This window comes from Salvelinus namaycush, chromosome 17 (genome assembly GCF_016432855.1).
Source record: "Salvelinus namaycush isolate Seneca chromosome 17, SaNama_1.0, whole genome shotgun sequence".
NCBI lineage: Eukaryota > Metazoa > Chordata > Actinopteri > Salmoniformes > Salmonidae > Salvelinus > Salvelinus namaycush.
The window spans coordinates 15,722,466-15,749,021 of record NC_052323.1 but is presented as its reverse complement, the minus strand read 5'-3'; the positions used below and the strand labels follow the sequence as shown (position 1 = coordinate 15,749,021).

The 26,556-nt window shown below is 42.3% G+C and overlaps 1 protein-coding gene and 1 pseudogene across 1 annotated transcript; one reads left to right on the top strand and one right to left on the bottom strand.

Annotated features, from left to right (window-relative positions):
• LOC120061964 overlaps positions 1-26,556 on the bottom strand; it is a 63,612-nt pseudogene that overhangs the window by 25,568 nt on the left and 11,488 nt on the right.
• On the top strand, positions 8,271-9,329 carry LOC120061854 (transmembrane protein 121-like). The gene has a single exon (XM_039011636.1). It carries the CDS (start codon positions 8,271-8,273, stop codon positions 9,327-9,329), a length of 1,059 nt encoding a protein of 352 aa, XP_038867564.1.

Genomic DNA, 26,556 nt, shown 5'->3' with positions numbered 1-26,556 from the left:
CGTATTTCTGTGTGTTATGTTATAATTAAGTCTATGATTTGATAGAGCAGTCTGACTGAGCGATGGTGGGCACCAGCAGGCTCGTAAGCATTCATTCAAACATCACTTTTGTGTGTTTTGCCAGCAGCTCTGCTGTTTATGAATTCAAGCCTATCAACTCCCGAGATTAGGCTGGTGTAACCGATGTGAAATGGCTAGCTAGTTAGCGGGGTGCACGCTAATAGCGTTTCAAACGTCACTCGCTCTGAGACTTGGAGTAGTTGTTCCCCTTGCTCTGCATGGGTAACGCTGCTTTGAGGGTGGCTGTTGTCGATGTGTTCCTGGTTCGAGCCCAGGTGGCTGCGAGGAGAGGGATGGAAGCTATACTGTTACACTGGCAATACTAAAGTGCCTATAAGAACATCCAATAGTCAAAGGTATATGAAATACAAATCATATAGAGAGAAATAGTCCAATAATTCCTATAATAACTACAACCTAAAACGTCTTACCTGGGAATATTGAAGACTCATGTTAAAAGGAACCACCAGCTTTCATATGTTCTCATGTTCTGAGCAAGGAACTTAAACGTTAGCTTTCTTACATGGCACATATTGCACTTTTACTTTCTTCTCCAACACTTTGTTTTTGCATTATTTAAACCAAATTGAACATGTTTCATTATTTATTTGAGGCTAAATAGATTTTATTGATGTATTATATTAAGTTAAAATAAAAGTGTTAATTCAGTATTGTTGTAATTGTCATTATTACAAAAAAATAAATAAAAATAAAATAAAAAATAAATAAAAATAAAATAATAAATAAATAAAAATCGGCATCGGCTTTTTATGGTCCTCCAATAATCGGTATCGGCGTTGAAAAATCATAATCGGTCGACCTCTAGTGTAGACAAAGAAGAACTCTCCAGTAGGTGTACCAAAACATTCAAGAGCCAAAAGCGGGGTTACAAGTTTATCAACTTTCAAAGCTATTTTTTCCCCATTTTTCCGCAATTGTAGTGTATGATATACAATTTTCTAGCTCCGAGTCTATACATTTATCCAATATAAAAAACACAATTTCAAATTTTGCTACATAATACCAAATCGAGCCGGTCGGTCGCATTTCATTTTCAAATAACTTAAAGTGAAAGGTTGTAATCGGATTAAAGGGGAAAAGGCAATTTTTGAATGAGTTTAGAATTAACTTTTGTATGACTGAAGCCTTTAGTGAGAGGTTCAATACTTTCATATTTAATCATTTCAGCCCTCCGAATTCATTATATAAATAACCCTGTTTAATATTGTCTGGCTTGCCGTTCCAAATAATGTGGAATATGTTTTGCTCATATAATTTTTAAAAACAAGTCGATCGGTGTGGGCAGGGCCATAAGTAAAAATAGGTAAACTGGGATATGACTAAATTAAAATCAGGTCGATTTTTCCATTAAAAAAAAACTGGCCTTTACCTTTCCATGGTAGCAAGAGCTTATCTATTTTTGCAAACTTTCTGATTAAATGTATTGTGAGAGTGTATTTCGGGATATGAATACAGAGTATGACCACCATCAGACCATTTTATTGGTAAACTACACAGTAATGTAAAAGTTTCATTTTTTAGCGATCAAATACGTAATATGGTACACTTATCATAATTTGGTTGTAAACCAGAGGTTAGACAAATTATCTATATCCTTTATGAGGTTGTGCAGGGATAGAAGTTGTGAATATAAAAGAAAACATGAATCATCCACGTAATTTGACGCCTTTGATTTTAAGCCCTGGATTTCCAGCCCCTTGATATTATTGTTGGAGCTCATTTTAATAGCCATTTGTTATGTCGATGGCCATAACAAATAGATATGCCGATAGTGGACAACATCGTTTTACTCCTCGACAGTTGAAGACTTTCTGAGAAGTATTCATTATTTACCACACAACTTTAACCCATTGTATAAATTAAAATAGTCCAGGCATTTATATATAAATTCTAGTCATACTTTATCGAATGCCTTTTTCAAAATCAGCTATGAATACCAGGCCTGGTTTCCCAGATTTTTCATAGTGTTCTATTGTTTCTAATACTTGTCTTCTATTATCTCTTACGTATCTTCCATTTAAAAACCTGTCTGATTAGGATGAATAATATCCGACGATAACTTTTTAATTCTATGCATTTTGCTAAATTTTTTGATCATTTAAGTGTAAGGGGCCTCCAGTTCACAGGTGTCTTAGAAGCATGTGTGCGTGAGAAAGCGAGACAGCAAGAAAAAGAGAATGTGTGTAAGCAAGTGTGGTAGACATGCAGGTAGAGGACACTGACATAGGAGGGGGCCTTGGGGCAGGATTAATTGCCCCTGGCACACAGGAAGGACAGGGGATAAATTGCCCTGGCAGGCAGTGTGGTGATTGGGTGGGATAGGGAGAAGGGAGGAGTTACAGAGGGGTGTGAGCCGTGAGAGGGGGGTAAGATGCGGCCGGGGGTTAATTAAACTCCGGTGAAAAACTCTCATTCGTTATCTGTTCATTTAATCTGCTGCCATGTTGCCGTTTTATCACTCATCCCTATCAGGACGTCATTCGGCTGATTGGGTTGACCCGTCTTACCCCTGCACGCCTAGAGAGGGGGTAGGGACACGGCAGTCTGCCACAGAGAATAGCAGGTCAGCTCAGGTCCTCTGAGCCCACAGTCAACTCTCACATATTGTACTGAAATAAGTGTACTTCAAGCACATTTTCCAAATGACCAGGATGATGACAACGGACAGTGCCGGCCAAACTCCCAAATAACTCCTTTCCATAACAAGCGAAACGGTAAGCAACAACCAGCAGCACAACTCTGCTCCAAGGGTGTATACTGGCTCCATCTGCTCAAGAAGAGTCTACACAGCAGAGAACCTGCCCAATCAGATCAGCAAGCAGGGCAGGAAAACAAGTGATTACACCATATCAAAGAAAACATGGTATTTTCGACTCCATTAAGTTCCCCTCACACTGTCGACAGTGTTGTGCTTCATGATTAATCATGTGTAGAGGCAGCAGCAGCTGAATGGCCTACTGGAGGCATCAACAAGACACCTCAGGAACTCTGGAGGTAGTGGGAGAGCCAAGAACTGTATCACATGGGTATTGATTTGGTAGTGTTGCATTGGAGTGCAGTAGTAGTAGTGTAGTAGTAGTCGTAGCAACAGACTAGTAGTGCGGTATTATGGTTGTGAAGGGTTCTGTCATTTCATTTCAAATCAAATTTTATTAGTCACATGCGCCGAATAAAACAGGTGTAGACCTTACAGTGAAATGCTTACTCACGAGCCCCTAACCAACAGTGTAGTTTAAAAAATACAGATAAGAATAAGAGATAAAAGTAACAAGTCATTAAAGAGCAGCAGTAAAAAAATAACATATACAGGGGTGTGCCGGTACAGAGTCAATGAGCGGGGGCACCGGTTAGTTGAGATAGTATGTACATGTAGGTAGAGTTAAAGTGACTTTCTCATTTGTGCAATTTAGAAAGCATTCCAATTGCCACATTAAACTAAATTATTCAGTGTGGTAGGTAAAGCAGTGCATGAATAGCAGCAGAGGGTAGAGCTCTGATACATGTGACGGAAAGGAGGCTAGTGAGAGCAGATGGTGGAGAGGAGATTGCTATTCTATTCTGGCTCTGTGGTGGTTGGCCTCTGCCACTGGTGGACATCAGCTTGGAACCAATCAGTCCTTAGCATTCTTGGACGGTCTCTTACCCCACGTCCTTCCAAACTTCCTCCCCACTCATGTTTAGGAGGGAAAGCGATGACTGTGCACTGCTGTGGACAGTCTGCCTTCCCTTTCTCCCTCCCTCTGTCCCCCTCTCTCTCCCGCTATGTCTGCTCCCCCTTTTCATGCTGAAAGAGAGCTAGTGCAGAGTGACCTTCAACCACACCCACAGGGAACCAAAGGAAAAAGGCAGAGGAGAGACAGAGAGAATGAAACTGGAAGGCATGAGAAGGGAGAGAAAGAGGAGAGCTGAGAGAAAAACAAACAAATTGAACCAAGGGAATGGAAAACCTCTGGAAGCCAGTGGAGCGAGAAGCTGATTGTGACAAGAATGATGACTCTCCTTCCCCTTTCTCACACACAGAGACAAGATAATAAAAAGGGAGATGGTTAAATGAGAGAGCCTTTGAGTTTAGATGTGATGCTGAGAAGGTGGAGATTGATATGCATATGCATCCACTTAACGGAACACACAATGACAAGGTGAAGCAATGCATGCTCCTTGACTATCAAAATAATCTCAAACACCAAAGATCCATCCATTCCTAAACCCTTTAGGCCATAAGGCAGCCAGCTGGGACTGTTTTAAATCTACAGTACAACAAGAAACAGGATGGTTTTGTTGTGTAACTAAAGACGGTAAGAAACAGAAGGGGTCTAATTAAAGTAGTAACATCTGCGTTTTGAGATGTATCCATAGGCTACAGGCATCTCTCGCTCTACTTGGCTCCGTATATCTGAGTGCATTCCGTATAAATTTTATTAGGGTATGGCACTGGCAGGGCAATCAAGGCTGTAACCTACTTCCATGTAATACCAATCCACTACGCTAGTTTTCATCAAAGTGGCATAATGAGGATTACCATAACCGATGGACATAACTGTGGGCACCTAAATTTATGCAGCGGTGCCCTCGGTGTGTTAAGATTTCACTTAAGGACCAATGGAATGGTCTAAAAAATATAAAAAAATAAACTCCGCCCACCCGGGGCACTGGGCGATGCAAAACGAACTCACCCAGTGAGAGAGGACGAGGCGGGGAGCCGAGAGTATGTAACCTGCCTACAAATTAACACCGCAATCATAAACTCTAGCGGCGAGTTTCCTCATGTTTCTCTCTCGTGTCCTCGAGTTTTGCTTTACTGTCGATACTTATCTGGATTTTCTGGCCGTCTATTCCTGATCATCATTCCGCCGTCTACTTCTGAGCGACTTCGACAGCTCACAGAAGACGGAGCCCGGCGAACAAGCCCGCACAGCTTCTTCCCGAATAACTGGATCTTCGGCTGCCAGACCGGAGAGCCAAGGTGTCAAATTCAATACGGACATACCAAGAGATGGAGAATTCTGCGCCCACGATGACCGTGGGATAACTGTGCAAAATGACACCTTTATCTGATGACCGAAAAAGCGGCTTGACGTTTTAAATCTTACAAACTCGAAGATGGACAATTACTTTCCCCCTATTTTATCAGTATGATAAGATCGTCATAGCAGAGTGGGAGTTTATTCAAATATTCCCGACAGACACACAGCATTATAGGACTAACACAAAGCAACCGATGTAAAGACTAATTTAGGAATCACAGATTATAATTTTTGGCCTTTATTGTTTATCCAGGGACCGTTCGAGTTCGACTAATAGGCGACGTGGATCTCAATCAAGCCAAGAGGAGCAGCGAAGAACGCATGCTTTGGGTAACTAGCTATCCACCACTTTGAAAGAGTTGAATTATGTATGCACGTATTAATAAAGAGTGATTATGTAACAGGTGGTGCATCATTAATATGTACCATAAATAAATGAGTGACTAGGTGTTAAGTGTGTGGCTCCAACATAATGGTAGACAAAATCGCCCATAGAGAGGACATTTAAACAGATTTCTGTTGAAATTATAATTTTGGGGGGGGGAATCAATTTGGGGTACATGCTCCAATACCTATCCAACCCCTACACATGTAATAGCTGTTCCCATAGGTGTGCAAATGCCTCATGAGACATCAGATGTTACTGCTGGATGGCAACTCAGTCACCTGGATGAGACACGATTTGCCAATACTATTCCATCCATTAGTTGGACGTTTTTTTCCCTCCAGGTTTTACCTCCATAAATGAATTTAGTTTAATTGAAGACAAATCCCCTTTTCTCTCTTAACAAGCAAGCCCCTCAGGCTTTCACATAGCCCCATGTACAACTTAGGCAAGACTGAGCTATCTCCCCTCCTGTTGGGTAAGATTACATTGGATTTAGTTTGTAGTAAGACAAATATCCTGGGGATGTTTGTATATGAATTATAAGTCTAGAGCAATTAATCTTCCTTTTACCTGCCTCCCAGCACACCTGGCAGACCACCAATATTAGAGAGGAAAACAGACGAGGTGTGTGTGTCTCCATGTGTATAGGGGAGCTCATTTGAAAGCCATAACAGATTACCTGGGTGATTGGCGAAAACACTCCTTTCTTCACAATACACACGACACGCATAACAAACAAGAAGGAAGTCTTTTTGTCCTTGTACACATTCGGCTGAAAAATCACAAACAAAATGTTTACCTGTCCACCTTTACAGGCCCATTCCTTACGCTTGCAGTGGAATAGCTTGAATCAGCCTGTCAGTTACAGTACGGCTTTCTAATGATAGGGATGATGAATTTGGTCATTATTGATGAGCAGAGTGGACACACGGCAGTCATCTGGGCCGCTCACTCAGAACAAAATCAATGTGCGTTGACAAGCCGTCACAACACAAACACAGGCTGACAGAGGAACACCAGGGTTCCAGGGTACAATTTAAGACGCATATAGAATTGCCAACAGGCGTGTTGGGAATGAGAAAGGCAAACACACACTGTCTGGGGTGGCAGACTACCTTTCTCCTTCCACTGACTGCAGTTTGGGTGGTGGGGGGTGGGGGTTTGTTCAGATAAAACACCATTTTCAATTCCAATATTCTCAGTCAGCGGATTGGTACACTAGAATCCATTCAATTCCAGCACTGATAATCAGGACGCAGTGAAACAAAAAAAGCCCTGTATGATAATCAGATATTAGTGAAGCTGACATTTGTGCCCCTCCTCTTCGTTTCCTCACCATGCCCCTAGGAGGATTAGTCGAGGTCTTTTTCTCACCCATCCATTTTTCACTCCTCTGTTCCAGATATTAAAGTGTTTAATGTCTTCTGATCCCTGGTGATGAATACATTTAAATCTATTCATACACAGAGCAGGCGTAAGATGCCATGTCTTTTTTAGCTGCCTGCGTCAACATCTTTCTGTCTGCAGCTTCCTCTTCATCACTTTTAGCTTTCATCTCATCTCCCCTCCAACTCTCTCCAAGCAGAGTTAATTTATGAACTATTACCATCATGCAGTAATACTTTATTAGGCATGTAGACAGCCAAGAGCATATCTCTTACTTTCAATCCCCACTCCCAAGTCTCTCCTGCAGACCCTTTGACAGTCCCTCTCGCTCAGTGGATGACAGGGCTCAGATGAGCGGTGCATTTTAAAGATTGATGCCTGTCGTCAGTCAGAAGCGGACATAAACACACGTTATTAGCTCTGTTCCCTTATGGCCGCGGAGCCCACAATCGTTTCGCTCGATCACACACTCAAATGTTGCCATTATGGGATATCTGAGGTGGTAATGATTTCATATTAAAATGCCAGATCTCATGGAGGGGTTGACACCCTCGGCGGTGCTAGTCAGATGGCCGACACCCCTCAGCTCTCCTGGCTCCTCAATACGATAAGGAGAGCCGTGTTCGATTTCACCGTAAAGTCTGATAATTTCACACTCCCAATCAATACTGGGGTTTTATACTGTTCACTGCTGAAATATGGCACAAAATTTGCCAATTAGAATGGCTTACACACACACACACATACACGTGTGTTCATGAACACACAAGCAATTACCGTCAAAAACATCTCAGAATAAATATTAATAAGAGACGTTATTAATATTCGGCCCAAATGAGAAGGCAATTTTCTGCCAATTTAAGACTGCGGCAGGCAGCAACAATGAGAATCAGACAGGCCGAGTAAACAGGAAGGGGAAAAAAAGATTTACTGCACTTTAACACAATTAATTAATAATGAATAAGTTAAGACCACCCAAGCAAAACACCCTGGAAGGAAACCTGGGTAATACTCAAGAGTTTTAGCCAAGGCGCCGGGAGGGGTTGAAACTTTCATCGCCGAAGAGACCCATTTCAATTAAAAAGCCACAGAGGAGTGAGAACTAACACCTCTCCTCAGGATGTATGACCAGGGAAGAACAGTCTTTGACCCAAAGCTCACTGCTGAACTGGCATCAAAATGATCTTTATCCATAGCAACAAGCAAAAAAGAATAACTAGCATCACTTAAGTAGACAAGAGTCGTGAAGAAAGCTTTTGTCTATCACGCAAGTGAAATTCACTTTGGTAAATGAATGGGGTCAGAGTCTAGACGGGAACAAAACAGTTCCTCTATTTTGTATTATTTCCCTTCTCTCAGCTTTGTCATGTTTCTGTGTTCCTCTACCAGGCATGGTGCCTACGCCCCAGGTGTGCGTATCTACCCTGGTCACGGTGAGCACCATGGCAGTGGTTGACCTCTACCTGCTGGAGCAGAGCATGCTGGGAGCCCGTGGCAAGGCCGGGCCCGGCGTGTGGCCGTGCGCTGCTGTGTTGCTAGGTGACCTGGGCTTCCTGCTGGCTCTGCGTTTCGTGTCGGCGGGAGTGGTGTCTGAAGCGCCCTCGCCTCGCCGAGGCTTTGCCAACGCACTCTGGTTCCTCTTCCTGTCCCTGCTCCAGCTCAAACTCTTCTTCGTCTGCCAGAACTACCGGACGGAACGCCGACCGCCCGACCCCCTGGCCAGGAAGACGCTCACCTTGCTGCTGTCAGTCTGCCTGCCCTCCCTGTTCCTCATCCTGACTGGGGCTGACAACATGACGCCCCTGAGGAGGAAGCAGGAAGTGCGGGGGAGGCTGCTCTGGGTGGTGGTGGACCTGCTGGATGTTCTGGACTTGCAGGCCGGGCTGTGGGAAGCGCACACAGGGGCCACTGACCTGGGGGTGCCCCTGTGGGCCGAAGGCCTGGTGTTCTTCTATTGCTACGCCCTGCTGCTGCTGCTGCCCTGCGTGGCCCTCACAGAGCTGGGGGCTGCAGCCCTGCCGGGACAGAGGGGGCCCCGTAAGGAGGCCCTGTACCCCTGGCTTAGCCTGGTCACCATCAACGTGTTCACAATGGCCCTCAGGGGCACAGGCATGCTGTGGTACAGGGACCCCCGGGTCTCGACAGTGTTCCTGGGGAAGAACCTGCTGGCCCTGGCTGTGAAGCTGAGCTCTGCCTGGGAGAGGCACAAGCAAGGTGGGAGCAGGGGGACAGGGATGGGGGCCGGGGCGGGAGTAGAGTCAAGTATGGACTCCACCCTGGCAACCCAGAGCTCAGAGCAGACAGAAGTCCAAGCCCAAGCCAAAACCACCCCCAGGCCACCCTCTCGCAACCACACAATGTCCCGCTCCCACAGCCACTCCGTGTCACACGTCAGTCTGGATCCCACAGAGACCTCTCTGGGCCCTTCCTTCATCTCCCATGAACTCTAGAAGCTGTCCAGACAGACAGCTTAACAGCTGAAGCCGAGCTATCAGAACTCCCCAGTCAGGGAAGCATTTAGCACTGAAGGGTGAAGACCGTTGGCCTCACACAGACGAACAAACTAAAAACAACACATACACCCCATGCTCTGTGGACCAGCCAAGGCAATCACATCAGTAACTCATTCAATTAGCTCACTTTGGTTAAAGGGATGATTTATCCACCCCTGGGTCCTGCCAGCCTGTAGTATTTGGTTATCCGAGGGAGAGAGAAGGCTCAGGGCTGGGGCGGAGTGAGAGATGTACAGCGAAGAAGTGCCTCGCTTTTCAAGGAGCTACAATCCTCAGTACTGGTTCCACACAGACATGATCTGCGTCATATGGGACTCAGACATAATACCATGGTGTGAGTCAGTGTGTGTACTGTGAAAGCTCTTCCACAGCTCGTCAGCTACACCTCCAGGACAGCTTCTAAACTATAATAAAGTGTTTCATACTCACAGGCTCGGACACTTTATTGGCCATGTGTGGGAGGGTATTGGCAGCCTGTCACCACAACATTGGAGAAGACAGGATCAGAGGCTGACCATTCACAGTTAGAGGGCCTCAGGGATATACTAGATGTCACTAACTTTCAAAACATTCACTGCATCAAAGCAAATGTGTTTACCCTTTACATATTCAGTGAAAACTTCAGCATTTCTTTGTTGAAGATACAGGCCGATGTTATGGATTGGGAGCTGCTGGGGTGAAGCCCTCCACACATCTGAGGCAGGCAGTGCAATGTGCGAAGAGAGAGTGACAGACAGCGGAACAGCTATCATTTATCACAATTAGACCAGCAGCACCAGCCTGATAGGCATGCAGTGATCCTTCAGCCAGCCGTCTGGCTGATGGTCCGGCTTTAAGGTTTCAACAGTGGAGCCTGCAGATGTGCTAAAGTTTGTGTGTGTGTGTGTGTGCTGAGCGATTAATCATCATATTTAATTTTTTTCAATTATTAAACAACAAATTGAACGACATCGGTTCAATTACTTGAATTCCATTTATTTTTTGTGTGAGCCCAACACGCTGTTTCTCAAATCATTCACGAATGAAATCAAGTCAAGAACTATGTGGGATGCTAGGCTGAAGGGCGTTGTAGTGTTCACTAAGCAAATATTCAACTTAGTTCAGCACAGAAACGTGGTAATTAACTACAATGACCATAATCCACTGCGCCAGCTTTTTCACTCGCCAAAATCAGCCCAATGCATTTCTATGGGCTTATTTTGAAGCTAAACTTGCAACCTGCCTTCCCGCCTTTGGGACAACAACACCCCTTGTTAGGGTGGCGACATGAGCATATCACCATTATAAAACAGATCTCTGGACGGATACAATTTTACGCCTGCTACGTTAGGTTTAGATATACACAGACCGTATGAGAGAGGAATGTACACAACAAGGGACAGAGACAGTTCTGGAAAGTATTCCTCATCTACTTTGAAGAACTAGTAAAATGATTGTCAGGCACCTCTACCAGCATTCTTAGGCAGGCTAGCTAAATAGGATGACTAAAGACAGTCCTGTATGAGGAGAACATAACAGATGGCCTGGCTGGCTGACTACTATTGCCTGAGCAGAGATGAGATTAAAAATGAAAGGAATTAAAAAGAATAAAGCAGTCAAATAAAACAAAGTAATATAAACAACTGAAATATTGTATGTCATAGTCATTTCCTATTGAGGTCTACCTGATCAGAGACAATAGAATATTATCAATATTTTGAATGCTCACCATTTGGGGCTTTGGAAGTTCCATTAATAAGCTCTGAAATCATAGTAACGTCATTATTTCGTGTTTTTTTTTTTTAATGATCGAACCGAAACCGACCTCAAAAAGCACTAATCGCTCAGCACTAGTGTGAGAGAGGAAGTGCTGTTTTTAGGATAGGAAAGGGTCTATTCAATCTCCATCAGTGGTTCCTAATGCACTCCGCACCGCTTCTGCCTCCCCTCTAACCATTAATGCTCCTATTCACTGAAATTGGGACCCATTTGTCTAAATGCTAAGAGCTTATACACACAGCTTTATGCTTGATTTACAGGATGCGCTAAGAGACTAAACACACACACACACACACACACACACACACACACACACACACACACACACACACACACACACACACACACACACACACACACACACACACACGGTTACCAGTAAAGCCATTCCTCCAGGGAGTTTCTCTGTAGTTTTGAGAGAGACAGGGAAACGTCGGAGATGTGTTCAGTTCAGTAGACCGGGAGTCCGCTTCGCTCTCTCTCTCCTTCATCTCCCTCTCCATCTCTAAACTACGCATTCTGGATGCACTCCCAGTTGGCCAACGTCTCTCATATTTCTGATATAAAAAGCAGTAACTGCATCGGCAACAGCTGCAGAAAATTACTACTTCCTTGAATTTGTTACACCTGTTAAGCCCCATGTACAATCCTCAGCATCTTCCTGAGGTCCTGAAGAGATATTAGTGGTCCCGCTCTTTTTCCTCCCCTCCCTCCCTCCATTCTTGTCCTTCATTGGAGTGTGCTAATTTCACTATGGACTGTAATTATTCTCCCCCACCAAAGCTGTCAGTTCTTCCCTTTTGTATCTTGCGTCCCCTTTTATTTCTCTCGTTTGTTTAAATTTGCCCCGCAGCCGACAGCCTACCTCTCTGCGCTTCCCCTGTCAGGGGTGGTTAGTCAGAAGGGCAAGGGAAGAGGAGAGAGGGAAATTTAAGGGCCAAGGCCGGTGCCTAAAGCCTAGTGGCTGCCGACTGGCACTCATTTACCGTTTACCACACACACACTCACACTCAGCGCTTGATGGAGCAAGGGAGCAAAGAAAAACACTGGCATGGCATGCCGCAACACTGACATATGGCATACGAAACCACTAAGAGAGTACCTTTAGACAAACATATGGCTCGGCTTTGCCTGGATGCAACTCATCCCACCTCATTACTGCTCTCTCTACCACACAAAGGCATATTTTCCTGAGCTCTCCAACCCCCACAGTGTGGGAGAGGGAGAAACTTAACAGAAGGAAGTCTAAATCATTCATCATAGCTCAGCCCTCAAAAGGACCCAACACTTTCTTTTTGGCAGGAACTTCCGAAGTATATTTCAAGAGCAACCACCAACTGATGCACAAGAGCCTGACACTCCAAGACATTCAAGAGAAGACATGTTAAAAATCTGACAGAGTTTCTCTTCTTGTTTGAAGGGAAATAGAATAGGAGAGACAGGAAGTGGAGTCTGAGCAGTAAGTTTACCTGTCCCAGGACAGGACCCAGGAGGAGGTCCGGGAGCTGCCTGTCCTAACCTCACGATGGCCCGGATCACGCCCCCCATGTCCACCTTCTTCACGGCCTTGGAGATCTTGGACATCCCGTTCTGTATGGAACGCCGTCTATCCGTCCGTCTGTAAGGAGAGAGAGAGAATACAGTGTAAGAAATTTGAGCAGAAAAAGCTATTAACTTCAAAAGACCACCTTAAAACAACTAATTTACAAACATGATGGGCTCATTAAAATATCACACAGTCTAATCGATAGAAGACAACCCGGGTTTAGCCCGAGGGTTTCTATTTCGTAGCAGTCTTGTAATTTAAAAAATAATTTGCCTTCGATCTCCCTGCAAGTCACCTGGAGGGCGTTGTGTGGATCAGTGTGTCTGGGTGAAAAGCAAGGCCTTGGGAGAAGGACCCTTAGTACTCGCTGGATTTAGGGATTCTGAGATGAAACATGGGTTGCAGTCCAAATGTCTCCACTGTATCTAATCTGATACCACCACCGAACCAGTACATAGTATAGAACCATAGTAAGCTGTATGACTCATTACCATCATATGTCTCTGTACTGATCCCATCAGCAGAGGTAAAGGGGTCATTTGGAACCTAGCCAAGGCAAGGTCAGGTGGATAAGCATCGTCACTCTACAGTAAGGGCAGAGAGGGTTCTTCTTGTTCATTCCACCTTCAAATGCATTTACCAAATTACCAGTCAATTAGTGGAGTGGGGAGAGTGGGCTGAACTCTGCTCCGCAGAAAGAGCCAGAACACATAAATAGCAAGCCTGTAGACTGTAATACCCACTTGGAAAACCACAAATGTAAAACCCAAAGATCAATGGGTGTACACAAGAGACAAGTAGGGAGCTAAGGTTTAGCTGGGTGAAATTGGGTGAGACCTGCATTCAATAAAAGTTAGAACTTCGAAGGAGTGGAGAGGAGACGTAAAAACAATTCCGTTTGTGTCTGCTCTTGTTGATCAAATTTTTTGCCCAATCTAAAAGACATAGCGGGGCACTTTTGGTGATCCAAAGAAGAAGTTACCAATGAGAAGTTGTTGTTCTATATACTGCAGCTGGGTTTGTTTAAGGGCAATTTCAGCGTTACGGACTTCACATTTGCACGCAAAATCTAAACTTTAATGTCTCACGGAATGGTTAAGCAAAATAGAAATTAAACTCTGATGTGTGTCGATAGGACCCCTTGAGGGAAGTGTACCGTGCCTTCAGAAAGTATTCACATCCATTGACTTCTTCCACATTCTGTTGTGTTACAAAGTGGGATTAAAATGGATTTAATTGTCTTCTTGTCAACAATCTACACAAAATACTCTAATTTCAAAGTGGAAGAAAAATTCTAAACATTTGAAAAAAAGAAAAACACTAATATACACTACATGACCAAGAGTATGTGGACACCTGCTCATAGAACATCTCATTCCAAAATCACGGGCATTAATATGGAGTTGAACCCTGAATGTTGGGCAATTAGGCCTGGCTCGCAGTCGGCATTCCAATTCATCCCAAAGGTGTTTGATGGGGTTGAGGTCAGGGCTCTGTGCAGGCCAGTCAAGTTCTTCCACACCGATCTCGACAAACCATGTCTGTATGGACCTCGCTTTGTGCACGGGAGCATTGTCATGCTGAAACAGGAAAGGGCCTTCCCCAAACTGTTACCACAATGTTGGAAGCACAGAATCGTCTAGAATGTTAATATGATTGTATGCTGTAGCGTTAAGATTTCCCTTCACTGGAACTAAGGTGCCTTGCACGAAACATCTAAAACAGCCCCAGACCATTATTCCTCCTCCACCAAACTTTACAGTTGGCACTATGCATTCGGGCAGGTAGCGTTCTCCTGGCATCCACCAAACCAAGATTTGTCTGTAGGACTGCCAGAGGGTGAAGCGTGATTCGTCACTCCAGAGAACGTGTTTCCACTGCTCCAGAGTCCAATGGCGGCGAGCTTTACACCACTCCAACCAACATTGGCATTGCGCATTGAGATTTTAGGCTTGTGTGTGGCTGCTCGGCCATGGAAACCTATTTCATGAAGCTCCCGACAAACAGTTATTGTGCTGACGTTGCTTCCAGAGGTAATTTGGAACTTCGTAGTGAGTGTTGCAACAGAGGACAGACACACATATATTTACACATATATATAATACATATTTTTACACATCTACCAATAGGTGGCCTTCTTTGCGAGGTATTGGAAAACCTTCCTGGTCTTTATGATTGAATCTGTGTTGGAATTTCACTGCTCGACTGAAGGACCTTACAGATAATTGTATGTGTGGGGTACAGAGATGAGGTAGACATTCAAAAATAATGTTATACACTTATTGCACACTGTGTGTCCATGTAACTTGTTATGAGACTTGTTATGCACGTTATTACTGCTGAACTTATTTAGTCTTGCCATGACAAACGGGTTGAATACTTGACTCAAACAATAAAAGCTTAAATATCTTATTAATTTGTAAAAACTTCAAAACGACATAATGCCACTTTGTCATGGAATATTGTGTGTAGGCCAGTCACATTTTTTTGTTATTTGATCAATTTTAAATTCAGGCTGTAAGACAACCAAATGTGGAAAAAGACAAGGGGTGTGAATTCTTTCTGAAGGCACTGTGTATAGTATACCCAAATAAGCAGACTTCTAAATATTTGAGAAATTAAGCAAATGAGAAGTGTTATGGACGTTACATGAAACGGACAAGCTTTTTGGGGAGACTGAACACATTAGCAAAAGTCTGAGGTTGTAAGTCTTAGATCAAATCATGGATAGCAATTTCAAAAGGAATGGACATTCAAATGTCTTGGTCAAAATATATCATAACACATTTGGAAGGTTTTTAAAATGTCAGCAGATGGTATAGTACCTAGGATTGCATAATTACAGGTAGCCGGAATAGTATACAAGGCCATACACCAGTATTTCTTTTTCTATCTTTATACATATAAAAATTAACCTTTACCAGTTGAAGCTAGACACAAATACGACTTTTTAGCTTGATGATTCTTCTGAAATATTGTAACAAATTAGACAATATACAGTGGGATCCTAAATTATTCACACCCTTGATAAAGATGAGCAATAATGACTGTATAAAATAATTCAAATACTGAGATATATTTTCCCACTCTTTTCCATAAATTATTTCATACTAAAACAATTGCTCAGAGTAAGAGATTGTTGAAAAAGTAATACTTTTCCTCAAATGTAGGGGTCACCCCTAAAAGATCCTTAGAAAATAAGAAAATGTTTAGTATTTGGTCCCATATTCCTACAGTAGCATGCAATGACTACAAACTTGCTGGAAGCATTTGCAGCTTGTTTTGGTTGTGTTTCAGATCATTTGTGCCCAATAGAAATGAAAAATAATGTAGTGTCATTTTGGAGTCACTTTTATTATAAACAGGCTATTTCTAAACACCTCTACATTAATGTGGATGCTACTATGATTACGGATGAGTGAGAAAGTTAGAGGTTCAAAGATCATACCCCCCAAGACATGCTAACCTCTCACCATTACCAATAACAGGGGAGATTAGCATGTCTTGGGCGTATGATCTTTGACCCTCTGTATGGATGTAGTCATTGCGTTATAGGAATATGGGACAAATACTAAACTTGACTATTTTTCAACTTTTAGGGGTGTTAATCATTTTGACCCCTACCTTTGAGGAAAAAAAGTATTTCTTGTTAAACAAAATCTCTTTCTGAGCAATTGTATTAGTATAACATAAAATGTTGACCATACAATATAGCTCAGTATTGGAATCATTTATTTTATACAGTCATTATTGCTCATCTTTGTTAAGGGTGTCCCTAATTTCAACCCACTGTACATGTGCCTACTGTACACTACCAATCCACTTTTCTGGACACTGGATGAAGTCAATATATTTTGGGGAGCTTTCAGTTGAAAAAGACACTCCAGGACTATTCACAAATCGTTGATAAACACTTATCTAGTACTGACACATATGAGAAATTAATTTCAGCATACATTTTCCAAAATAAGATCATCAGTTACTTCAGTAAAAGTCTGATGAATACATTTCAGATAAAGCACACAAAATGTGGTGAATGCACATTGATGAAAAGAGAAAAAACAATTATAGACAATATTAAAACATCGATGAAAGCCAGCTTTACATAGAAAGTTTCAAGATGATTGAAAGTAAGGTGCACGTAAAAAAAAAAAAAAAAAAGATATATATATATATATAACAAAACTGAAGCGCCTTTGAGACTTGGCATCCTACTCTAACGGTCAAAATCCATAAAATGTCCTACTTAAACATTTAAAATAAAGCCTGAACTCTAACTGTACCTTAAGGACAATTATGAACTTGGTTTCATTCGGAAAATGCTAACTTTATTTGTGGATGCCTAGGTTGACTTTTCCACGGAATCGTCCTTAAATGAAAAGCAATTATGAGGCTTAGTAAGAATGTTAACGGAATTAAAACTGGGTCGCTAAGCGTGGGGCAACAAATATTATTTTGGTTTTAAGAACTCTGCTCTAGCCCTTGAAAATGTCAATTAGGTCAGCCACTACATTTCGGCAGTCAATTTCATGCTACTCACATAACGTGTAATTCCACTGTAAAATAATCATGTAGCAGTTCAAATTGATTAGGGAGCGAGTCAAAAAGAGAGGAGTCCAGCATTCATAGATGAGCAGGGTTATCTGCCCAATTTCAGGTGGGAAAAAAAAAAGAAACGATCAAAGAAAAAGCAGAGAAATTAAAATAAATTAACAAAAAACTGCAGAAACTGACAAACTGCCTTAGAGTTATATTCCTTTATTTTTTATAAATGGACCATCATCCTAACACAAACGCAGACATGCAAGGCAAGATGTGGAATTATGGTAAAATACACTAGACAATCATTTGAAATGGCAGCAAATGTGGAGTTAGTACTCCAAATATGGGAGTTCGGAAATAACATTTGCAGTGTGAGGAAGTGACTGTGTCATGCTTTAATGCACCACGACCCAAGCCCGAGTATGAATAATGAAAACAGCAGTTCCCGCTAAAAATTAAATTGTTCATCAGAAGGCCAAGCACAGAGGGCTCGTGAAGCACTGACCTAGATAACAGCAACAACATTTCACAATACTGTATTTTGCATTCCTAAATCATACCCCTCTTTGTAACTCAATATTCTCTAGAGATATGTAGCTGATACATTATTTGAAGGTGATGTGTATTGCTATTTCTGCACCTGCTATGCTTCTAGCGCCAACCTACCATTGATGAGCATGCTAAAACACTCGAGACTGGATAATCAATAACAAATTAGGAATCGACTTTCTTTTCCTAGCCAAACATTGATCACAAAAGAAAGCATCAACCTCTTATTGAACAACAGTCAAATTGGGACATAATTTGAAGATATTTCCGCAAACACACAGAGGCTTGGGGCCTTGTACCCTCAGCCTTAGTAATCAGTCAAATGACACAGGCCTTACATGTCCTCTGTCAAACATTGTGATGTTATGCACAGCAATGAATTGTCACAACTAAAGTCAATAGAACCCCAATGAATCACACCATAGGTCTGGATGAGATTAATATAGTTTAGCCCGTCAATCAAATGCAAAGGAGGTCTTGAAGTTCTGATCAATACTGATAGGAACATAAACAAGATGAAGAACAAAGCTAAACATGTCATAATTATGATTAAAGCCGACACGTTCACAGAGAAAATTTGACTTACAAATTCACCTTTTCAAACTGAAAGACTATGGCCAGTGCTTACCCATGAGGTTGCACAACGGTTTAAATCAATGAGTCTTCGTTTTAGTCAAAGTATGATATATTTGGGCATGAAGTGAGAAATCCGAACTGCCCACTTCATGCAAATCCGTGTGAATGCAGTGTCTTTTCCTATGATACGGCATACAAATTATTTTTCAGCCTAAATTTCATTTCAGGGCTGGGTTTAAATTTAAACTTTACCACACACCAGCATGTTTATTAATCAGAAACAGCTGCAAAGTTATTCCTCTTCACAACTGAGATGAGCCAAAGCCTTGTGTTCACTTGGCTGCCTGGAGAAAATTAAAAACGGGGGTGAAACTTGTGTTTTTGCACCTCCACTTATTCTTTACCCGAACATTTGTCAATGTTCACTTATTATTTTTTGCTAGTCTATTTTTATTTATATAATGTATACACACACTCCAGAGTGGCTCAGCTGTCTAAGGCACTGCATGCTAGAGGCGTCACTACAGACCTTGGTTCGATTCCAGGCTGTATCACAACCGGCCGTGATTGGGAGTCCCATAGGGCGGTGCACAATTGGCCCAGCATAGTCCAGGTTAGGGTTTGGCTGGGGTAGGCAGTCATTGTAAATCAAAATGTGTTCTTAACTGACTTGCCTAGCTAAAACTTCTAAAGGACTGGTGGCTCCCCTGCGGGACGGTTGAGCTAATGTAGGCTAATGGAATTAGCATGAGGTTGTCAGTAAAAATAACATTTCCCAGGACATGGACATATCTGATATTGGCAGAAAACTTTCATTCTTGTTTATCCAACTGCACTGTCCAATGTACAGTAGCTATTACAGTGAAATAATACCATGCTATTGTTTGAGGATAGTGCAAACTTTTGAACATGAAGTAATAAACAAATTAGGCACATTTGGGCAGTCTTGATACAACATTTTGATCAGAAATACAATGGTTCATTGGATCAGTCTAAAACTTTGCACATACACTGCTGCAATCTAGTGGCCAAAATCTAAACTGCACCTGGGTTGGCATAATACATTATGGCCTTTCTCTTGCATTTCCAAGATGGTGCAAAAAAAATACAAATGGTTGTTTTTTTCTTTGTATTATCTTTTACCAGATCTAATGTGTTATATTCTCCTACATTCATTTCACATTTCCACAAACTTCAAAGTGTTTCCTTTCAAATGGTACCAAGAATATGCATATGCTTGCTTCAGGGCCTGAGCTACAGGCAGTTAGATTTGGGTATGTCATTTTAGGCGAAAATTTAAAAAGAGGCCAATCCTTAAGAGGAATTATATATATATTTTTTTTTAAACACACTTAAGTGGCCAGTTTATTAAGTACACCCATCTAGTACCGGGTCGGACCCCCATGTAGCCATGAAGGGATGCACCTGGTCAGCAACAACTTTCAGATACGGTGTGGCATTCAGACGTTGCTAAATTGGTATTAAGGGACCCTAACGTGCTCCAGGAATACATTCCCCACACCATTACGCCACCAGCCTATACAATTGACATCACGCAGGATGGGGCCATGGACTCATGCTGTTTACACCAAATCCTGACTCTGCCATCAGCATGACGCAACAGAAACCGGGATTCGTCGGACCTGGCAATGTTTTTCCACTCCTCAACGGGGTGGTGTACCTAATAAACTTGCCAATGCGTGTATATGACCATTTTATAAATGGTATAATTGTGTGATATGATAGCATTTTGTTAACCTGCTCCCCCCATTGCCCACAGAGGAATGGTTTTGACCACTAACATTGCTTCACTACACGCGCCACTGCTTTGATTGGTGTAACGTTAGCTAGAAACCACAAGTGTCTATCCAGATAATGAAAATGCACCTCGAAAGAAAATTCATGGAATTTGCAGCGTGCATGACCATGAGCAAAATCATTGTAGCCTACCATTTCACTTCCCCCATATGCACGGGCTGACTTGGCTTTGCTGTACCGCAGCCGAAGCCTGCCAGCCGCCTACCTACCAGAGGCTGCACTGTTTCCATAACAATAGAAAAACGCATATACGCCATCTTTCAATAGTTATCCAAATTTCCGCGAGGAGGGTCATCTTATTCTTTCTAACTATCTATGGCAGATTTACGGCCACAATTTATGGAAGATGCCAAAACTTCAGATGACAATTGATGGCGAAGTCAAAGCTAATCCTGATAGGTATCAGTCTGGTGTTCTCTGTAATGACCTTAGTGATCACTGTTTTACAGCCTGTGTTTGTAATGGCTGCTCAGTGAAACTACCTGTCCTGATTTGTCATAGACGCTTGCTAAAAACCTTTAATGAGCAAGCCTTCCTTCATGAACTGGCTCTCGTTCAGGCAAATGAGAAATAAGTGCACTCACGCTATCCGGAAGGCCAAAGTTACGGTTAAAGACATGGAGAATAAACCCTCTTCCTCACAGCTGCCCATGTCCCTTAATGTTGATGATGTGGTTGTTACTGACAAGAAGCACATGGCTGAGCTCTTTAAATCACCACTTCATTAAGTCAGGATTCTTATAACTCAGCCATGCCTCCTTGCACGTCCAACATTTCCTCATCTCCCACCCCTTTAATGCAACTATCCCCGATGCTTCTCACCCTGCTCCGCTACAAAGGTTCTCCCTGCAGGCAGTCACTGAGTCTGAGGTGCTAAAGGAGCTCCTTAAACTTGACCCCAAAAAAACATCTGGGTCAGATGGTTTAGCCTGTTTGGCCGAGGCGTTCCGCTAGCGGAACTCCTCCCACATTCCACTGAAAAGGCAGAGCGCGAAATTCAAAAAATATTTTTTAGAAATATTTAACAAGTCCAATACAGCAAATGAAAGATACACATCTTGTGAATCCAGTCAACATGTCCGATTTTTTTAATGTTTTACAGCGAAAACAGCACGTATATTTATGTTAGCTCACCACCAAATACAAAGAAGGACAGACATTTTTCACAGCACAGGTAGCATGCACAAAGCCAACCTAACTAACCAAGAACCAACCAAACTAACCAAGTAACAACTTCATCAGATGACAGTCTTATAACATGTTACACAATAAATCTATGTTTTGTTCGAAAAATGTGCATATTTGAGGTATAAATCAGTTTTACATTGCAGCTACCATGACAGCTACCGTCAAAAATAGCACCGAAGCAGCCAGAGTATTTATAGAGACCAACGTGGAATACCTAAAACTCATCATAAAACATTTCTGAAAAATGCATTGTGTACAGCAAATGAAAGACAAGCATCTTGTGAATCCAGCCAATATTTCAGATTTTTTAAGTGTTTTACAGCGAAAACACAATATAGCATTATATTAGCTTACTACAATAGCCTACACACAACCGCATTCATTCATCAAGGCACGTTAGCTATAGCAATAGGCACGTTAGCGTTAGCGAATAAACCAGCAAAAGATATCAATTTTCACTAACCTTCATAAACCTTCCTCAGATGACAGTCCTATAACATCAGGTTATACATACACTTATGTTTTGTTCGAAAATGTGCATATTTAGAGCTGAAATCAGTGGTTATCCATTATGCTAATGTAGCTTCTTTTTCCCAGAATGTGCGGATATTTCTATTAGACTCTCACCTATTCTGACCAAATAGCTATTCATAAACATTACAAAAAAATACATGTTGTATAGGAAATGATAGATCCACTAGTTCTTAATGCAATCGCCGTGTTAGAATTCTAAAAAATAACTTCATTACTACATAAGGCTTACGTTATGTCGACCAAGTGCCCAAAACCTGGGCGCAAAACTACTAGTACACAGTTCGACAGATATATGAAATAGCATCATAAAATGTTTCTTACTTTTCGTGATCTTCCATCAGAATGTTGGACAAGGGGTCCTTTGTCCAGAACAGTCGTTGTTTGGATTTAGAACATCGTGTTTCCCTCTTGAACTAGCAAGCACACTGGCTAAGTGACGCGAAGCTCCCCATCGTCAACAAACACAGACAACGCAACACGCCTAACGTCCCGAAAAAATGTCAATAATCTATTAAAACTATATTGAAAAAACATACTTTACGATGATAGTGACATGTATCAAATAAAATCAAAGCCGGAAATAGTATTCGCCTATAACGACGGCTTTTCAAAAGGCAATTCCAGGTCCACCTGCGCGCTCTCCAGAAAAAAAAAATGGATGACTCGTCGTGCCAAGATGATTTATTCCACCTCAGACCAAGATAAACACTTCCTTTCTTCTCTCACGTCCTCTTGACATCTAGTGGAAGGTGTATGACGTGCATGTATACTCATATGTGTCATGCCCATTTATAGGCAGGCCCTTGAACAGAGCATAATTTTCAGACTTTCCACTTCCTGGTCAGAAAGTGTGCTGCCAAATGAGTTCTGTTTTACTCACAGACAAAATTCAAACGGTTTTAGAAACTAGAGAGTGTTTTCTATCCAATAGTAATAATAATATGCATATTGTACGAGCAAGAATAGAGTACGAGGCCGTTTAAATTGTGCACGTTTTTCCCCCAAAGTGTAAATAGCGCCCTCTATCATCATCAGGTTAGACCCTTTCTTCTTTAAGGTTGCTGCCCCTATCGACACCAAGCCTCTCTCCTTTCTGGGGAGGTTCCCATCGCTTGGAAGGCAGCCACAGTTCATCCTTTATTTAAAAGGGGGAGACCAAGCTGATCCTAATTGTTATAGGCCTATTTCTATTTTGCCCTGTTTATCAAGTGTTGGAAAAACTTGTCAATAATCAACTGACTGGCTTTCTTGATGTCTATAGTATTCTCCAGTGGTTTGGACTCGAGTCACAAATATGATGACTTGCAACTCGACTTTGACACCAATGACTCATGACTTGACCTTGAGCCTTATGACTCGACCTGACTTGATACCCTCCCCAAGCCCAAATATTAAAAATGATGCCATACATTTTTTTTTTAAAGTGTGCATCTTCATTTAACGGATTTAAGTTTGAATCGGACAGCAGCCAATCAAATTGTGCCAGCGTAGAAAAAGTTGTGCGTGGCAGTGCAGAGGAACGTCAGCGGGTGAATTCAGATTGAGCCATTAGAAAGATACCCTAAATTATAATTTTCGGATATAGACTACGCTGTAGTCAACAAAAAACAGATTGCAACTTGCAAAACATGTGGGGGGAAAATTACAGTGAGGAGCAACAACTTCCAACTTTGTTTGACATTTGAAGCTGCACAAAGAACGGTAAGTCGTGGCTAATATAGCCGACAGCTATATCTAACTTTGCTAGTATAGCATGTAGGCTAACATAACGTTAAATCAATGAGTCTCTACACAGTCAGCCAGTGCGGGAACGTGATCATTACACCCAAGATTGAGATCAGGCAAGATTGTGCTACTGCCCCCTCAATTATTTTTTTATATGCTTAAAGATTTGAACAAAACCAGATGAACAAACGTGTCACAAGTGAACCACAACAGTCTCCAATCTCACAGTTCATGGAGACCCGTGTAGGGCAGTACAGCATGAATCATCAACAGCAGAAAGCTTTCAACAATGCAATACTGTCTGACCTGGTTATCGATTGCAACTTGCCTCTGTCTATTGTGGAAAACAAGAGTTTGTCACTTTCTGTCAGTGGTTGACAGTAAGTACAGCCCAGTGTGTCGTAGAACATTGACATGAAAAAGTAGAGAACCTTGCTACAGAGAGACGTTCAAAACTGAACACAGCCCATGTTTCAGTCACAGTGGACATTTGGTCCTGTGACCGCTTCAAAAGGCCCACACATGGCCAAAAGAATGTGAGCAATTTGAGGCCATATGTGGTGAGTACAGCATTAAAGATAAATTGGGCTAAATCATTAGTGACAATGCTGCCAACATGAGAAAAGCATTCACAGTGTGCTTCCCCATTAAACAAGAAGATGAAGTACATGACAAAGATCACCTTGATGACACAGAGCTCTGGAATGACCTAACCCTGGAAGACCAGCAAACAGTTGATGCTGCTGTTGCAAAAAAACAGCGCTTGCAGTGTTTTGCCCACACTCTCCAGCTGGTGGTGGGAGATGGCTTGAAAGAAACAAGTGAAGACTCCTCTTTCAAAGCTATCAAAAATCAGCTCACTGCTACATACAAGCACAACATTCAAAGAGGTGTTTGAGGCTGAATTTGGGGAAAGAGGCATCCCTGCTGCTGTCAACACAAGATGGAACTCAACACAGACAAGTGAAGGCAGTTATCCAATGTGACCATCTAAAGCTCAGTCATGTTCTAGAAAAGGCTGGGCACAAGGAGTTGTTGTTCACAGTATGGGAGTGGAATAAGTTGAAGGAGTTGGTGGACATCCTGAAGCCATTTGGAGAAGCAGCAGATATGACACAGGGGGAGAAGATAGTCACAATCAGTTCTGTTGTTCCCTCGGTCCTGTCCCTGAATCACCACCTGGAGCAGCGGAAGCCACAAGTCCATTTCCTGAGCGGCCTGGTCAGAAGTCTCCAGGCATCCCTGAACAAAAGTTCTCTTGGAATCTTCATCAATGTGAAAATGGCCAGGACACAAGATGGAATCACTGCCCCCTTTTCAGATCCAGTCTACCTCAAAGCAGTTGCCTTGGATCCGGCTTTCCTCTGATGTGGGTGGAGCACCATGTGCTGGTCGAGGAGGTGGCACAAATAGTGAAAGGTAAATATTGAGTTTAATGTAACTTCTCATAATTTAATCCAATTGACTGCAACAATAATACTTTTTCAGTTTAACCCACTGCATCGCCAATACCGGCCTTTTTGTTTCTGCTATGCTTTTACATGTTTTGCCAGAACTGATTCTGCAAGATGCTACAGGGACTGAGCAAGCTGTGCCTCTTGTTGATGAGGAAGAGCAAGAGGACCATAGTCTTGGACAAGAAGAAGGGCTGTTTGCAGCATACTGTAAGAGGCAGAAGAAAGCTGTAGTTCTGGAGTGGTCCCAACAGCTAAGTCACTACCTTGACATATGTGAAGGACAGAATGTCCTCTTGTTCTGGGCAATGAACAGGAAGGCTCTTCCTTCACTGTCCCGAGTGGCCATCAGGGTCTTGGCAGTGCCTGCCTCCAGTGCTCCGGTGGAGCGTGTCTTCAGCCATGGTGGCATCATACTGCGGCCTCATCATGCACAAATGACTGACAGACTTTTATCGAATTTGGTCTTTTGCAAATGCAATGCATCATAGGGCCCGGAGATAAGAGAAAAAAATGAAACTTTATGCATTACACACACACACAAACACGTTGTCTCCATGTTCAGGTTATCTCCTATCTTTGGGATCTGTATTTTTTTCTCAGACATTCAGGCCAGTGTTCAAATGTTAAGCCTACTTGAAGTTGAGTATCAGTTGTTTAGATGTACCTTTTAATACATTATTGTAACTTTATGGCAGGATTGTTTTAGGTGTCTAGAGGATATCTGGAGAGAGAGAGAGAGAGCACTACAATATTTTGTTTTCTATTCTCATGGCTACCCATGTACTTCCATGGAAATAACGTTTTTGGGAAGTAATAAATATTTATAAAAGCATTCATGATTTGCATAAATGTAATATACTATTACTCTTGTTAAATATGAAATGATATTACATTTTGTGAAGAGCACATTATGACTTGTTTCGGACTTGAGACGACTCTGACTTGCCTGTCTTGACTTGGGACTTGAGTGCTAAGACTTGAGACTTACTTGTGACTTGAAAAACAATGACTTGGTCCCATCTCTGGTATTCAATCTGGTTCCAGCTCAGGTAATGGATGTGTCACTGCAACCTTAAAGGTCATCAATGATGTCCCCATTGCCCTTCTAGGCAATATTGTGCTGTTATTTTTATGGACTTGGCCAAAGCTTTTGATACGGTAGACCATTCCATTCTTGTGGGCCGGCGAAGGAGTATTGGTGTCTCTGAGGGGTCTTTGGCCTGGTTTGCTAACTACCTCTCTCAAAGAGTGCAGTGTATAAAGTCTGAAAATCTGCTGTCTCAGCCACTGCCTGTCACCAAGGGAGTACCAAGACTCTACAACAAAGCTTTCTTAGTGTCCAACAAGCTTTCTCTACCCTTAACCTTGTTCTAAACACCTCCAAAACAAAGGTCATGTGGTTTGGTAAGAAGAACGCCCCTCCTCCCACAGGTGTTATTACTACCTCTGAGGGTTTAGTAGCCACCTCATG

Coding starts and splice junctions, on each gene's coding strand:
- LOC120061854 (XM_039011636.1), top strand. CDS start 8,271: ATGGTGCCTACGCCCCAGGTGTGCGTATCTACCCTGGTCACGGTGAGC.